Source organism: Artemia franciscana, chromosome 8 (assembly GCF_032884065.1).
Source record: "Artemia franciscana chromosome 8, ASM3288406v1, whole genome shotgun sequence".
Lineage (NCBI taxonomy): Eukaryota > Metazoa > Arthropoda > Branchiopoda > Anostraca > Artemiidae > Artemia > Artemia franciscana.
Genome location: NC_088870.1, coordinates 38,803,112 through 38,820,829, shown reverse-complemented (window position 1 = coordinate 38,820,829; position 17,718 = coordinate 38,803,112). Strand labels below are relative to the sequence as shown.

The following is a 17,718-nucleotide window of genomic DNA, read 5'->3' as shown; positions in this document are numbered from 1 at the left end:
TCGGGGAAAGGACTGTAAGCTATGCCCTTGTGGCATTTAAGGTTTATATAGAAAGGGTGATCGTATAAACTTCAGAGGGGGCTCATTGGAATGCTAATCAGAAGTTTAAGTGCCCCTTTTGAGATTTAGAATTATCGGAGGGTGGATCCCCCCTCCCCAATACACACCTCGTATTTTCTGAAATGCATCTGATAGAAATTTTGAGATTGCCATTTTTTGTCATAAAAACTTCAAAAAGAGCTCAATTGATTGAAAATTGAGAGGGCTAGTGCCCACCTTAATAGTCAAAAGTGATTGGAGGGCAACCCCGCACAGTCCTCAGGCCAAGGGTTATAAGCTATGCCCTGGGGGCGTATAAGGCATATATAGAAAGGGTGATCGTAAAAGCTCTGGAATGGGCTCATTTGATTAGAAAATCAGATGTTCTAGTGCCCTTCTTAAGATTCAGAGTGATCGGAGGGTGGATACCCCCCTCCCCCGCACTTTGTATTTTTTCGAAATACATCTGACAGACATTTTGAGATGGCCATTTGTTGTCGTAGAAAAAAGAGCTCAGCTTCAAATCAAAATCGGAAGAGCTTCAAAAAGAGCTCATTCGATTGGAAATTGAAAGGGCTAATGCTCTTTTCAACAGTCGAAAGTGATTGGAGGGCAGCTAATCCCTCTACCACACTTATCATTTCTCCAAACATATCCAATCGAAATTCTGAGATAGCCATTTTTTTCAACGTAGTTGAAAGGTCCGGAAACTATGTCTTTGAGGATAGCAACCCCCCTACAGCCCTCAGGGCAAGGGTTGTAATTTAAGCTCTGTTAAGGGTTGTAAGTTAAGTTAAGGTGCATATAGAAAGGGTGATTATATAAACTTCGGAGTGGATCATTGGATTCGTAATCAAGTTCTTGTGCCCTTTTTAAGATTCAGAATGATCAAAGGGCGGATACCCCCCACCACCTTGTATTTTTCCAAAATGTATGTGATAGAAATTTTGAGATGGCCATTTGGCGTCGTAGAAACTTCAAAAACAGCTCGTTCGATTGGAAATCAAAAGGACCAGTGCCCTTTTTAATAGTCAAAACTTATTGGAGGGTAACTAACTCCCCTCCCTCGCCCACCATTTCCCTCAAACATATCCAATCAAAATTTTAAGATAGCAATTTTGTTCAATGTAATTGAAAAGACCGTAAATTATATCTTTGAGGATGGCACCCCCCCCCCCCCACCACAGCCCTGAGGGCAAGGTATGTTATACCCTGGGGGCATATTAGGTAAACATATAAGGCATCTATGTTTTACAGCCCCTATACCTTCTCAAGACCAGAACATAATTTGCATTTTATTGAAAAAAATGGCTGTGGATTGCCAGTTTAGTATACATATACTGGTATATATTCCTTAAAGTTTTAATAATTTTTAATTTATTAAAGTTTAAAAATTTAAAATATTTTAAACTTATTTCCTTTATTTGAATCATGCAATAAATATCCGAGTCAAAATCAAAACGAGCAAAAATTTAAATGAGTAGGGATGACAAAAGCCATGCCCTCTCAAGACCAGAACACAGAATTTGCACTTTTCTGAAAACAAAATAGACTTAAAATGTTTTCACTTTGTTTTTCCTTGTTTAAAATGTTTTACCAGACAAATGAAGGGTGAAATCCTCCCCCTTGAGCTCCAATTACGTCTCGAGTGTCTGGTGCCCTTTTTAAGAGTAACAAGAGTTTGGAGGGCAAGCAGCCCTTCTCTCAAGCCCTTCTCTCAAGCCCATTCATTTTCCAAAGGAATCCAGTCAAAATTTTGAGACAGTCATCTTGTTCAGCATACTAGGACGGTCCAGCCAGCAACTATGTCTTTAGGGATGTTAGGGATGTCACCCCCCCCCCAATTATGCAATTGGCCCATTATGATTTAAGACCAAATGTTGCTTTAAAGCAAATCGAAAGGCATTGTGTTTATGGTTGCCAATAAGACACCCCAGCAATATATCGAGAACGACTGGGGGTATTAAGTTGAAACTTTTGGAGATACTACTATTACTAATTGTGCTCTTACAATTTAAATAAATAAAAAGAGTGTAAGTGCATCCAGGTTATCAAAAAGAATAAATATAATCTTTTGGGAATGATATTAACTTTTGTTTAACAGGTCATTTTCAGAAGCTGTAAAATTAAATTAAAAAATACCGTTTGTGTCAGGATTAAAAATTGTTGGAAAGTCTCTCCAACATAAAGAGAGCAACCCATACTATGGATTCTTATTGAAGAAAGCTGAAAACATGTACAATATTATTTTTTCCATGAAAAAGACTATGTCAACAAAAACGAAGAGAAATTAATTTGAAAAACTTTTTCCACATGACAAGTTTTATAAAGAAAAGTAAAGAGCTCCATTAAGCCAAGAATGAGCAAAAATAAAGTCAAATAATCTTCCAAGCGTAAAGCTATCACAAATCACTATCAATAAATAAATGAAGCTCAAAACGAACAGAAATTAAAATAAATAACCGATTCAAACTCAAAACGAGCAAGAATTAACATGAGTAGGGCTGATAACCCTATGCCTTCTCAAGACCAGAACACAATTTGCGCTTTACTGAAAATTAAATAAAAAACTTTTTTTTTAACTGCAAGTAAGGAGCGACATTAAAACTTAAAACGAACAGAAATTACTCCATATATGAAGGGGTTGTCCCCTCATCAACTTCCCGCTCTTTACGCTAAAGTTTGACTCTTTCTCTCAAATATACTTTTTAAAACAGTAAAAAACTTTAGCGTAAAGGCTCTCCGCACATGAATAATGAAAACAAAATTTGCATATTAATTTTTTATTTGGCTAAATAGCTTTCTCATAGTTTTGATCGGACAATTTTGAGAAAAAAGGAGCGGAGAAGGAGGCCTAGTTACCCTCCAGTTTTTGGTTACTTAAAAAGGCAAATAGAACTTTTAATTTTTTACGAACGTTCTTATTAGTAAAAATATACATAACTTACGAATTAACCTACGTAAAGAACTTCTATATTCGTATGTGTTTACTACATATATGAGGGGATTTGCCCACTCGTCAATACCCCAGTCTCTACACTAAAGCTTAAATTTTGTCCCAATTCCTTGAGAATGAACCGTGAATCACAAAGGCCATAGAATAAATAGTTGAAATTATTGAAAATAACTTGTCGCCCTCTTGCGACATTCTAGGACCACTGGGTTGGTACGATCACCCCTGGGAAAAAAAATAATAAAAAATAAACACGCACACGTGATCTGTCTTCTGGCAAAAAATTCAAAATTCCACATTTTTGTAGGTAGGAGCTTGAAACCTCTACGGTAGTGTTCTCTGATACGCTGAATCTGATTGTGTGATTTTCGTTAATATTTTATGACTTTTAGGGGGTGTTTCCTCCTATTTTCTAAAATACGGCAAATTTTCTCAGGTCCATAACTTTTGATGGGTAATACTAAACTTGATGAAACTTACATATATAAAATCAGCATAAAAATGCAATTCTTTTGATGTAACTCTTGGAATCAAAATTCCGTTTTTAGGGTTTCGGTTACTATTGAGCCGGGTCGCTCCTTACTACAGTTAGTTGCCACGAACTGTTTGACAAAATACGTTTGAAATGTTTTCATCTTTCTTACTTTCATAAATGAAAAATAATCAAAATCTTAAGGAAGGAATGTCAGTATATGTCAATTAAACTGACAATACACGGTCATTTGTCTGTTTGTTTTTTTTTTGTTTTTTTTTTTCAGTGAAACGCAAATTGTGTTCTGGTACACGGGAAGGGATTTTCAGCGAGAGGGGAAGTGTTTCGAAGGAATTTGACAGAGGGGGTGCACTATACGTTGGATGAAATTCCCTGGGAGGACTTTTCCGTGAGGGGAGGGGGTATATTTCTTTGAGAATGAGGCAGATTTACCGGTATTATTCGAAAAACGATCAGAAATTAAATAAATAAAACAAGATTTTTAACTGAAAGTAAGGAGCAATATTAAAACTCAAACCGAGCAGAAAGTATTCTGTATATAAAGAGTTTCCCCTTTTTAAATATAGCTATAGCATAAAGAGCAAGGCATTGAGGAGAGGGCAATCTTTCACATCTTCAAAGTCACGCTCTTTACGCTGATGCTGCCTATTCATTAATAACCAATTTATCCCAATTTTATCCCAATTGGGATAAAAGGATTTTTTCCCAACTCATTAATAACGACTTGTAAAACACAAGGGTCACTTAATTAGACCATAAAGAATATTTTTTAAATAATGAATAATAATTTAGCGTGAAGAGCGAGGTGTTTAGAAGGGGGCAACAGCCTTCATATAGCAGAAAGGGTTAGAAGTTGTGGAATTTACCCGTATTGTTTACACATTGTATTAATAACATTAAGTACAATTACTTTAAGTAATATTGATATAAGTACATTAAGTACTAAGTAACAATTAGCTTGAAGAGTGAGGTGTTTAGGAGGGGGCAACACCCCTCATGTACCAGCAAGGCCTACAAATTATGGAATTTGCCCATATTGTTTGCGCGTAATTTAGAGTTAGTAATTTAGAGGGTTAATTTAGAAATATGTAGACTTGTTGCACTTGTAATTGAGCTATTCTATGGATTTATGACTACAAGAAAATTTATTTTTATTGTTTCGCACTTCAGCGGACACAGAACAGCCAAATCAAGTTTTTTTTTGCAAAATTTACCTTTTGCAAAGCTGATGTGCAAAGAAAATTCAACTTTAAACACCCATTTTGTAGCTTAAAGCAGTGTTTAAACTATACTTTTATTAGAGATGTAAAAAAGTGTCAAAATAAACTGGCTAACCAGTAGCAACTAAGCAAAAGCGCATTTTTCAGGTTTTGACAAGTATAAAGGTGGACTGGACACTGTTCATGACTTAACTGGATTATTTTCAGTGTATACAAATTGGCGAGGTATCGAAATCATGTTCCATGTATCAACTCTTCTTCCCTATGAAAAGAATGATCCTCAAAAGGTAGGCTAAAATTCCAGTTAGATGTTTTACAGGAATTTATTTTACGTGCCAATTTTTAAACTATTCCTTCTTCTAATTCAAATAGATGGAAAAGTTTGTTTTTTTTAGGGGGGGGGGCTAATAAAAAATGCTGATTGTTTCCAGATACGAGCAAGCGAGAACTTGTGACGCGTTTTTTTGTCATCTAAGGGCGTGGAGGGAGCCAGACTTACCTGAATTATTTTTGGTATATATATATATATATATATATATATATATATATATATATATATATATATATATATATATATATATATATATATATATATATATATATATATATATATATATATATTTATATAGGTCATGTGGCTATCAAATTGGTCAGATCAAGGCAGCGCTCCTCGCCCCCCGATCGGCGCCACTGTAAAAAGCACCGTAAAAAGGCATTGTTCAGTCGAAGTACCAAAAAAAGTATCTTTAAGAATCCAGGAGGCTGTCGCGAAAAAATATAGGGGATTGTTGACCAACGCAGCCCCCTTGCTGCCTTTATCCCCCAATTTGAGTCCCTTGACTTACGCTGCTCCGTTTCCCAGCAGAGCTAGAAATCTTCACAGCAAGCCTCGTTCTAATTAATTTTAACCTTTTTTTGTTATTATTTCTTAGGAAAGTATAGGCTAGTTTTAAAGAAACAAGGAAAATGACAATTAAATCTTATTGATGGATTTGGTTAAGTGGAAACTAGCATAACCTTACACATTTAAAAAAAAATTGCGGAAGATCAAAAATTCTATTTTAATGAAAAAGACCTACATATGCAGTTATACATTTTTATAGTAGTAGGCATCAAATTAAAAAAAGAAAGAAAAATCGACAAAAAGTAAGCTAAAAACAAGTATCGCCAAGCTACTTAAGAAAGTTAACTTTCCTTTTCCTTTCCTTAAGTGTAGCTTTCCTTTAAAGGTGTAATTGTGTTTGGGTATCAAGAGGCTGTTAATGCTGGAATTTTTTTGGATGAAAATAATTGTCAAATTTAACCAATTGTTTCTGTTTATTTATCTTCGCGGTGTAATCTGTAAACTCTGCCGTAAACGGGGTAATAGCTTAAGAAACTCACCTTTCTAAGAAGCTACATGAAAAATCTTAAATAATCGCAGTTTTCAGGTATAATGAACCTGAGGTGGGCCCAGGAGTAAAACAATATTTTTATTTTAATATTCTTGATAATTGAAAACAATGTGTGAACATAATGTTCCTGTAAGGCCCTTTTGGTAAAAGTAATTCGTTTATCTCCCGCTTGGTGTAAGGCGAGTATAATAGGAAAAATATGGGGAAAATACAATTAATCTCTTAAGATCTTTATGATTTTATTTTGCTGGTTTTAATTAATATGGATTAACTTTGTGGTTTTGCTGGTTATCGTAAGATTGCTTTGGTTTATTTATCTCATACATAAACGGGAGTTTTTTCTCGTATTAGTTTCTCTTAGTCTGGGTTCGAATATTATCCTTTTTTGTATTTAGAAAACCATAGATATACTTATATGCATAGGACATTAGCCTTTGAGCTCTACAACATATATATATATATATATATATATATATATATATATATATATATATATATATATATATATATATATATATATATATATAGCCTAGGAAAGAATTTACGTTTTTTTTTTATTCCTTAATAACGTATAATAAATTCATAAACACTCTATATCGAAATATAAATCTATTTACTTTTTATTAGAGACCTTCAGATTTTTGAACGTAAGTCAGCCAGTCCTTCAGAAATGTTTCACTGAAGTTTTTTAGCAATTTTTTTTCTGTGTGGTTTAGAAATAAGAAATTTCAGGAAGGTCTTTCAGTTTATCGATTATCGATCATTTATCGATACCCTCAATCCTGAGTTATACTTTAATGAACTGTAAATTACAGCTGACTAATCATGGATCTTTAATAATGTTTTAAGTGAATAAGGAGGATTGTCTAGCAACTACTAAACCGATATAGATTACTTTTATCCGTGTTTTGAACCCTTTTTTATGACTCAAAATTATTTATTTTATTTTATATATATATAATTTATTACTTTTTCAGCTCCAGAGAAAGTGTCATATTGGCAATGACGTTGTGTATGTTATTTTCTTAGATTCAATTTAATAGATTAATAAATTGAATAAATTTGTTTATTCAGTTAATTAATTATTATTTCATTCAATTTAGTAGTTTTCATTACAATTAGTTTAGTTTCAATTCAATTTAGTAGTTTTCATTACAATTGGTTTAAATGTCTCGTATCATTTGCTATTTTATATTAATTTCTCTAAATTCAGCTCCAAAGAAAGTGTCATGTTCGTAATGACATGGTTTGTGTTGTCTTCTTAGAATGGGTTTATTTAATTATTTATTGAATACTTTATATAATTTAATTGTATTAATTTTATTTTGTTTAACTAACTCTTATCATTTCTTTTGTTGTCTTCTTGGAATCGGATTCTACCAAGTTTTCTCCTGCTTGTATTAATATCATTTTCTGCACACATTCATTCATTAGGCACGCATTATTTTATATTCATTTCATTTTTTCAGCTCCAAAGAAAGCGCCATATTGGCAACGACATTGTGTGTGTTGTCTTCTTGGAATAAGACACTACCAAGTTTTATCCTGCTTGTATTAATATCATTTTCTGCACACATTCATTCATTCAGCACGCATTATTTTATGTTCATTTCATTTTTTCAGCTCCAAAGAAAGCGCCATGTTGGCAACGACATTGTGTGTGTTGTCTTCTTGGAATCGGATTCTACCAAGTTTTCTCCTGCTTGTATTAATATCATTTTCTGCACACATTCATTCATTCGGCACGCATTATTTTATATTTATTTCATTTTTTCAGCACCAAAGAAAGCGCCATGTTGGCACCGACATTGTGTGTGTTGTCTTCTTGGAATCGGATTCTACCAAGTTTTCTCCTGCTTGTATTAATATCATTTTCTGCACACATTCATTCATTAGGCACGCATTATTTTATATTCATTTCATTTTTTCAGCTCCAAAGAAAGCGCCATATTGGCAACGACATTGTGTGTGTCGTCTTCTTGGAATAAGACACTACCAAGTTTTATCCTGCTTGTATTAATATCATTTTCTGCACACATTCATTCATTCAGCACGCATTATTTTATGTTCATTTCTTTTTTTCAGCTCCAAAGAAAGCTCCATATTGGCAACGACATTGTGTGTGTTGTCTTCTTGGAATCGGATTCTACCAAGTTTTCTCCTGCTTGTATTAATATCATTTTCTGCACACATTCATTCATTAGGCACGCATTATTTTATATTCATTTCATTTTTTCAGCTCCAAAGAAAGCGCCATATTGGCAACGACATTGTGTGTGTCGTCTTCTTGGAATAAGACACTACCAAGTTTTATCCTGCTTGTTTTAATATCATTTTCTGCACACATTCATTCATTCAGCACGCATTATTTTATGTTCATTTCATTTTTTCAGCTCCAAAGAAAGCGCCATGTTGGCAACGACATTGTGTGTGTTGTCTTCTTGGAATCGGATTCTACCAAGTTTTCTCCTGCTTGTATTAATATCATTTTCTGCACACATTCATTCATTCGGCACGCATTATTTTATATTTATTTCATTTTTTCAGCTCCAAAGAAAGCGCCACATTGGCACCGACATTGTGTGTGTTGTCTTCTTGGAATCGGATTCTACCAATTTTTCTCCTGCTTGTATTAATGTCATTTTCTGCACACATTCATTCATTAGGCACGCATTATTTTATATTCATTTCATTTTTTCAGCTCCCAAGAAAGCGCCATATTGGCAACGACATTGTGTGTGTCGTCTTCTTGGAATAAGACACTACCAAGTTTTATCCTGCTTGTTTTAATATCATTTTCTGCACACATTCATTCATTCAGCACGCATTATTTTATGTTCATTTCATTTTTTCAGCTCCAAAGAAAGCGCCATATTGGCAACGACATTGTGTGTGTTGTCTTCTTGGAATCGGATTCTACCAAGTTTTCTCCTGCTTGTATTAATATCGTTTTCTGCACACATTCATTCATTAGGCACGCATTATTTTATATTCGTTTCATTTTTTCAGCTCCAAAGAAAGCGCCATATTGGCAACGACATTGTGTGTGTCGTCTTCTTGGAATAAGACACTACCAAGTTTTATCCTGCTTGTTTTAATATCATTTTCTGCACACATTCATTCATTCGGCACGCATTATTTTATGTTCATTTCATTTTTTCAGCTCCAAAGAAAGCTCCATATTGGCAACGACATTGTGTGTGTCGTCTTCTTGGAATAAGACACTACCAAGTTTTATCCTGCTTGTTTTAATATCATTTTCTGCACATATTCATTCATTCGGCACGCATTATTTTATATTCATTTCATTTTTTCAGCTCCAAAGAAAGCGCCATATTGGCAACGACATTGTGTGTGTCGTCTTCTTGGAATAAGACACTACCAAGTTTTATGCTTCTTGTTTTAATATCATTTTCTGCACATATTCATTCATTCGGCACGCATTATTTTATGTTCATTTCATTTTTTCAGCTCCAAAGAAAGCGCCATGTTGGCAACGACATTGTGTGTGTTGTCTTCTTGGAATCGGATTCTACCAAGTTTTCTCCTGCTTGTATTAATATCATTTTCTGCATACATTCATTCATTAGGCACGCATTATTTTATATTCATTTCATTTTTCAGCTCCAAAGAAAGCGCCATATTGGCAACGACATTGTGTGTGTCGTCTTCTTGGAATAAGACACTACCAAGTTTTATCCTGCTTGTTTTAATATCATTTTCTGCACACATTCTTTCATTCGGCACGCATTATTTTATGTTCATTTCATTTTTTCAGCTCCAAAGAAAGCGCCATATTGGCAGCGACATTGTGTGTGTTGTCTTCTTGGAATCGGATTCTACCAAGTTTTCTCCTGCTTTTATTAATATCGTTTTCTGCACACATTCATTCATTAGGCACGCATTATTTTATATTCATTTCATTTTTTCAGCTCCAAAGAAAGCGCCATATTGGCAACGACATTGTGTGTGTCGTCTTCTTGGAATAAGACACTACCAAGTTTTATCCTGCTTGTTTTAATATCATTTTCTGCACACATTCATTCATTCAGCACGCATTATTTTATATTCATTTCATTTTTTTCAGCTCCCAAGAAAGCGCCATATTGGCAATGACATTGTGTGTGTCGTCTTCTTGGAATAAGACAGTACCAAGTTTTATCCTGCTTGTTTTAATATCATTTTCTGCACACATTCATTCATTCGGCACGCATTATTTTATGTTCATTTCATTTTTTCAGCTCCAAAGAAAGCTCCATATTGGCAACGACATTGTGTGTGTCGTCTTCTTGGAATAAGACACTACCAAGTTTTATCCTGCTTGTTTTAATATCATTTTTTGCACATATTCATTCATTCGGCACGCATTATTTTATATTCATTTCATTTTTTCAGCTCCAAAGAAAGCGCCATATTGGCAACGACATTGTGTGTGTCGTCTTCTTGGAATAAGACACTACCAAGTTTTATGCTGCTTGTTTTAATATCATTTTCTGCACATATTCATTCATTCGGCACGCATTATTTTATGTTCATTTCATTTTTTCAGCTCCAAAGAAAGTGCCATGTTGGCAACGACATTGTGTGTGTTGTCTTCTTGGAATCGGATTCTACCAAGTTTTCTCCTGCTTGTATTAATATCATTTTCTGCACACATTCATTCATTAGGCACGCATTATTTTATATTCATTTCATTTTTCAGCTCCAAAGAAAGCGCCATATTGGCAACGACATTGTGTGTGTCGTCTTCTTGGAATAAGACACTACCAAGTTTTATCCTGCTTGTATTAATATCATTTTCTGCACACATACATTCATTCAGCACGCATTATTTTATGTTCATTTCATTTTTTCAGCTCCAAAGAAAGCGCCATATTGGCAACGACATTGTGTGTGTTGTCTTCTTGGAATCGGATTCTACCAAGTTTTCTCCTGCTTGTATTAATATCATTTTCTGCACACATTCATTCATTAGGCACACATTATTTTATATTCACTTCATTTTTTCAGCTCCAAAGAAAGCGCCATATTGGCAACGACATTGTGTGTGTCGTCTTCTTGGAATAAGACACTACCAAGTTTTATCCTGCTTGTATTAATATCATTTTCTGCACACATTCATTCATTCAGCACGCATTATTTTATGTTCATTTCATTTTTTCAGCTCCAAAGAAAGCGCCATATTGGCAATGACATTGTGTGTGTCGTCTTCTTGGAATAAGACAGTACCAAGTTTTATCCTGCTTGTTTTAATATCATTTTCTGCACACATTCATTCATTCAGCACGCATTATTTTATGTTCATTTCATTTTTTCAGCTCCAAAGAAAGCGCCATGTTGGCAACGACATTGTGTGTGTTGTCTTCTTGGAATCGGATTCTACCAAGTTTTCTCCTGCTTGTATTAAATCTCATTTTCTGCATACATTCATTCTTGTGAAAGTCTCTCCAAAATGTCGACTCCGTCCAACTCGATTTGAGGTAAATAATATATATAGGTTGGGGTAAAAGTAATACTCTTATAGGAATCTTCTCATATTAATTATGATTGTATGTATTCATATTTATTACATAAAAATAATAATTAGTCTTGACCTACAGAAATATTTTACTAAAATCACTTCATTCATCTTAGAGATTATCTAACTTTGAGCTTTCCAATTTTATATCCAACCTTTCTCTGAATTTTTATATCGGGAGTCTAAATAAATTCATAATAAGTTAGAAAGTAGTCACCCTTCCCCACATGCAGCTTTAAATTCTCAGGGTATTACTTTAATCATCTTCACTTTTGACATCAATAGCAACATTTTCATATATCCTGGTGTCCCCTACTAATCTTAAAAAGTCTTCGCTCAATCATGGTTGCAACATCAGATTCAACCTAGTAAAGAGCAAACTTTAGCCCACAGTGACCAAAAATTAAAAGATTTTGCTATGGAATGTGGAATTTTGCTATGTCGTTTCAAGAAGCAATAGTTGCACACCTGTTGATATACATGAACAATAATGAATTGCTTTGGCTCAATTGGGTCAGGAGTTGTGGTAGAATTAATTTTGCTGACTGAATGAACAAGGGGCGCTAAAGGGGCAATAAGGGGCAAGAGGTTTAAGAAGTTTTAGACTAAACTACAATGTTTGAATTTATTTTCGTTACAAACATAATCTGAATTTACCTAGCATGTCATCACCAGCACATTTTACAAATTTTATTTAGATTTTAAGGCCATGAAGTGTGTGATTGTTAAGATAATTTTAATGATTAAGGCTTTGCGACCGGTAGACCTTAGAACTGTAGTTTTTAGAGTTTCAGGTGTACCTTCGCCCATTGTGCTGGATAGCTAAGATTGGCAAAGATTGACCATGAAGTTGCAGCCGCATTTGTTGGTCATTTATAGTTGAAATTCTTTGAATAATGTTTTCTGAGTTAACCTTCAGTTCTCCCCTCCTTCTCAGACACGGCCTTTCTGTCATGAAGAGGGCTATGTATAAGGGATGTTTAGAAAGTATCATATATTTCGGAAATCAAATCGAAGAAGGACTATTGTTGTGTCCATTTGGAAGCTACAGTTCAATGTTATCCTTTTGAAAACAAGACATGTTTCTCAAAGGGACACGGGTTTTTTAATGTTCTATAAATTCCCTCTTCCTCAGAATTGAACCACTTTGTTTTGATATAGAGGTGAGATGGGTGGGATGCACCTGCCTTTTGTTCTACACAATGTATATCAACCCATGGTAGTGACTTCGTAATGTTGCTTCTTACATACAAACAAGAAAATTAGTCCCTAGGATGGTATTTATACTTTTCCCAATTCAGGTGATAAAAATTATCGTCTCTTAAAGATAGTATAACAATGAGGAAAATTTTCATTTTAATCGTTAAACGTGTTTTGCTTCAATTTATATACATTTCAAAACAAAATCAGTATAATGTCTTTTAATATCTCATGCAAAAAAGTAAGATTTGATTATATTATTGAAATTATGTTGGTCATGATATTTTGAAAGTAATAGTCTTTGATATCATTCGGATCTTCATTTTAAATATCATTTCAAATGATTGTGTCCTTTAGATGGTTTAAAGTCAGACGAAATGCAATTACCATAAATATTTATCAGCCTTTGAGGATAGCATAGCCTTGGATAGGGAAAAAAATCTTTTTTTATTTGAGAAATGTGAATAAAAAAAAATGTGAATCAAAAATAAAATCAAAAATAGAAATCAGTTAAAGTGAATGAAAAAGTAACAAATTCTAGATTTATATTTTCATTTTCTTTTTCCGGCATCTCTTCAAAATTCCTAACCAATGCTACTTTCCTTTAGGTCTCCGTGGTAAGTCGTGATGAAGTGGGTGCATTTAAGCCTTACCTCTGGGAGCAGTCAGTTTTTTACAAAGGTCCAATGTTTCGTGAGTGGCTTCTTGCTAAAATTGTAAACGGAGAACGAGCATCCTATTCAGCGCCAAAATTTGCCAGAATGCAAGAAAGAACCAGGAGTCAAATGCTGGAAGATATTGTTGCAAATCTGCAGAATCATGCCGACACTGGACAAATCCCAAAACCTTACAGGTTATTTTTACCATGTTTGCTGTTGAATTTCTAAAAAGATGGTAGTGGTATTGCATTTAGGGAACAAACTGTTTTGAGTATTGCCTAACAAGGAAGGAACGGGTATAGATGTTTGGTTACTACTCAAAGAAATACAAGGACAATTTTCAATGAAAGGGAGTTATAATTCTGGAGCGGGGACGGAGCGGAGCAATGCTCTCAGAATCATAAAAAACTTACACTGAAACTAGCTTACTCGTCGCTTGTTGCTACAATCTCAAAAGAAAGAAAATTCAAAGAAAATCCCCCCACTGTGGAAAATTTCTCCATTGTACTAATAACAGTCGTGTTTTTAAATTTGAAAGTACTCGGAAAATTCCATCGTGGAAATTCGCCCGTGTACAATTCTGCTCCCAGAAAATCCCCCCTCCAGAAAATTCCTCCTCCGCTTAAGCCCCCCCTCCTTCGCATTAAATTCCCCCCAGAAATTTCCATCCCTCTCCCACGGAAAATTCCTCTCCGACAATTCTCCCTGGGAAATTTTCCCCACATATAAAATATCGATTGAACAATATGATGCAATTGAATTCGATTGATTCAAAGGTACTTAGAAAACTAGGTTGAGATTTTTAACTTACCTGTTGGGTGTTGCTGGATAATTAACATCCAGAAAATGTGAACAATGTGAAGGGAAACAACTGTCAAGTCTTTTTTTAGGAGTTTTGAATTTCAGTCAGCGCGAAAAATATTAAGAGGGCCTTGGGGGAAGGGAGGGGGCAATTTTTTTAAACTAAAACCTTCATAAGACTCTACTCAACAAGTGCTCAACGTTTCTTATCGATCGGATGAACAGTGTAGTAATGCATACAGGACACATACAGACATGCATTCGATTTTACTTTGATATATAAGGCCGAGGGAGGGGAATATTTCCTTGAAGTTTATATAAGTAAGGAAGAGTTGAAGTAGGTTATCACAACCAGCAACTATTTTATGCCAAGTATGATAAAGAGGCACAGAATGGCCTATATTTTTTCGGATCTGTGGTAATTACAAGATCTGAGAAAAAAAATTCTATTGTGTCGGCGTGTGGGACACGAAACGTGTTTTGAATTTTATTACAGTAGGGTAATATTTAACATAAGATGATATTTATTCATAATACATTATATGCTGCATTTGCGTACGTATACATCTCTTGAACTATTGAAAAGTCAAAAATAAAAGTGTTGTTAAGTTTTTGGTGAAACCTTCTCTCCATGAGCAACGACATTTTAAAGTGCACCACATTCACCGATATAATACGTTAATATATGTGTAGTACAAGTGCTTATGATTGCCAACTATAGACAGATTTAGGTGATAAAAGATATAATTAAAAAACTTATTAAACAAAGATAAATTGTGATTTAGGTCCTGGATATGATACTTCCTAATAATTCCCTGCAATTATTAAACTGTACAGAGTATTGGGTTTGTATGGGACTCGAAATCGTAGTACACCTTAGTTAGCCACTATTGAATCCATAGAACACTCTAAAGTTCCGGGAATCCATTGAAAAAATTTTAGCTTTATGTCGAAAAACTACTATCACTGCTTATAGTTTCCTTTTATGTACAACCTCTACTACCAATAACTACTCATTGCGACACAAGAGGCCCAAACAGTTGCACAAGCTCTTTTTTCAACCCAATCTGCTCAAAGCTTCACTTTTTGAAGCTTTATAGCCAACATACACAATCTTTGGGAATCTATCATCCTTCAGTCGCATCAAATGGCCCAGCCATTTTGACCTTTCTTTTATTAAAATCCTAAAAAGTGAGATCAATTCACACTTTTTGCACAGGTCATTGTTTAATATACCATCGGTCAGCTTTGTTAGCTCCCATTATATAGAGACCTAAAAATTCTTTCCCTGAATTTTAAGGAGGGAACTATGTGAAATTAGTAGTAAATATTGGTGTATTGATAGGGATATTTACATATATTGATATATTATTACTGATTGGGGTAGTTTGTGAGGGATTCAGTGACAAGACCGTGAAAAAGGATGGCAAATTAATGCTACTAATTTTGTAAATATGGCGGGATCGATATGTAAAATAAATAACATATAGAGAAGTGTTTGGAAGCAAGACTGTATCCGGGGAAGGGGGGTTACGGGTATGAACCCAATCTCCCTCCAAATTTTTGTCCGACTCACAAAAACTGAACAAAAATGCACATAAACCTATTTTGACGGTCTTTTTTGTCCCCCGAAGAAAAATGCCCCACCCCAAACAAAATTCTACATACACCCTTGTCCTTGTCCTTGGATTTATGTGTTACTCTAAATATTTGAACTGCGTTTCATGAGCCTTGGCCCGCGTGGCTTTTGTATTTTAGATATACCATATTATTTAGTAGGCGATAATCTGCCTGTTTTTTGGATTTTTTTTGAAATTGTATCGTGTCTCGAAAAAATTTTTAATATACTCTAAGCCTTCCGACATCTTAGCATACTACTAGCGTCAAGTCGCCGGTTTTCATACCGTAAGAAATTCATCTATATTTAAATTAATAAATTACATTTATAATTTTGTCAGTTAATTTTCCTTTACCTGCCACAGGTATTATGACTTTCTTTGATTGGATTTGTAAAGTAAACGGGGCAGTTGAGCCCCTTGAGTTTTCTTTTATAAGATATATATTGACTAAGTTTTTGGTTATCTTTTCAGGAGAGGATCTTGGCGTCCCATAGGCCATATGAGGCCATCAAGTCCTTTATTAGATTCAGTTCGGGATCAGTTTGAAGGCTATGAGCAGTTAGCTAAGGATTTCAACAGATCTTTTCATAATCAGGATCATTCACCACCAATGCTGTTTGACGTGACATTCCTGGTTGGTCAAGGGAAAAATAAGTCAATCCTTTACGGTGTACGGGCCATACTAGGCGTGAGAAGCAGGTAATAGTATAGGATAATAAGAAGAATACTAATATAGAAAAATTAAATTGTTATGTTGTAAATAATAAAAAAATGATAATGTAGAATATAGTATTGGATAAGATAAAATAGTAAGAATGCTAATGTAGAAGGATTGAATAGTTACTTAGTAAATTATAACCAATAATAATAAAATGATAATGATAGTGATTATCAAATATGTAGTATATGATTATTTTATTAATATTTAAGGGATATGAACAAAATAGTTCAGTGATAATGTTATTTATCAGTTATTTGCATAGTATAATTAATCGAAAATCAGAAAAAATACATTAAAAACTAAATAATTGCAAGAAGATGTGAAACGTTAGAAAAATCACAAAATCGGTTCTTTAGGGCAAAGATACTTGTCCTATTGCAGTGAAATCTCTCTATGAATTTTTGAGTTAATCTAGTCTTAACTATTATTGTAACACACTTGAGGCTTTTAAAAGCCAACCTGTCCAAAATATTAATCTTTAATCAAGTTTTAGTGTCAAAGCACTTGATAGAATTTTACTTCGAAAGTTTGTAAGGGTTCCTTATTGAACTAAAAATTGACAAGAACAAAATTCTTTTGAGCAGTAATTACTTTTACTCTCTTCGGTTTAGATATCATTTGATGGAATATCCCAAAAATTAATTCAACAACATAGCATTGAATAAAAATCATGTGTTTTTGGCACCGTCAGTACTTACGTTCTGTGATCATAAGTCTCTGCTCTGCAATTTAGTTAATTTACAGTTAAACTTCTAATTCAACGTTTACCAAACTGGGAGGCATGAATCTTTAGGAAGGCATGGACTTGTCGATGGGGAGGCGCAAAAATTAGACAGGATTGAAAAGAATATCAAATGAAATTAGTACTACGCAGTCACGCAAAACATCCTAATCCTTTCAAGACTGACGGGGTTTACTGGCTCAGGCTGAACAAAAGCTAGATCACCATCTTAAGGTAAAATTAGCGAGATTTTATAGATGCTACTGGATAGTCCTTTCTGGGGGACAATAAATTAGACGATCTTGGTGATCAAATAGTTTCTCGAAAACGCACGTCAAATTCATAATTTACCTTTAGCTAAATGTATTTTGAATTTGAGA

At 34.3% G+C, this 17,718-nt stretch overlaps 1 protein-coding gene across 2 annotated transcripts in view; it reads left to right on the top strand.

The window, feature by feature from the left end:
• The window catches only part of LOC136030399 (uncharacterized), a 224,900-nt gene that overhangs the window by 167,971 nt on the left and 39,211 nt on the right, over window positions 1–17,718 (top strand). For both annotated transcript variants that reach the window (XM_065709345.1, XM_065709344.1), the window contains exons 17-20: window positions 4,853–4,992; window positions 11,418–11,579; window positions 13,426–13,670; window positions 16,368–16,595. In XM_065709345.1, the coding sequence (XP_065565417.1) occupies window positions 4,853–4,992; window positions 11,418–11,579; window positions 13,426–13,670; window positions 16,368–16,595 (775 nt within the window). The remainder of the gene's footprint in view (window positions 1–4,852; window positions 4,993–11,417; window positions 11,580–13,425; window positions 13,671–16,367; window positions 16,596–17,718) is intronic.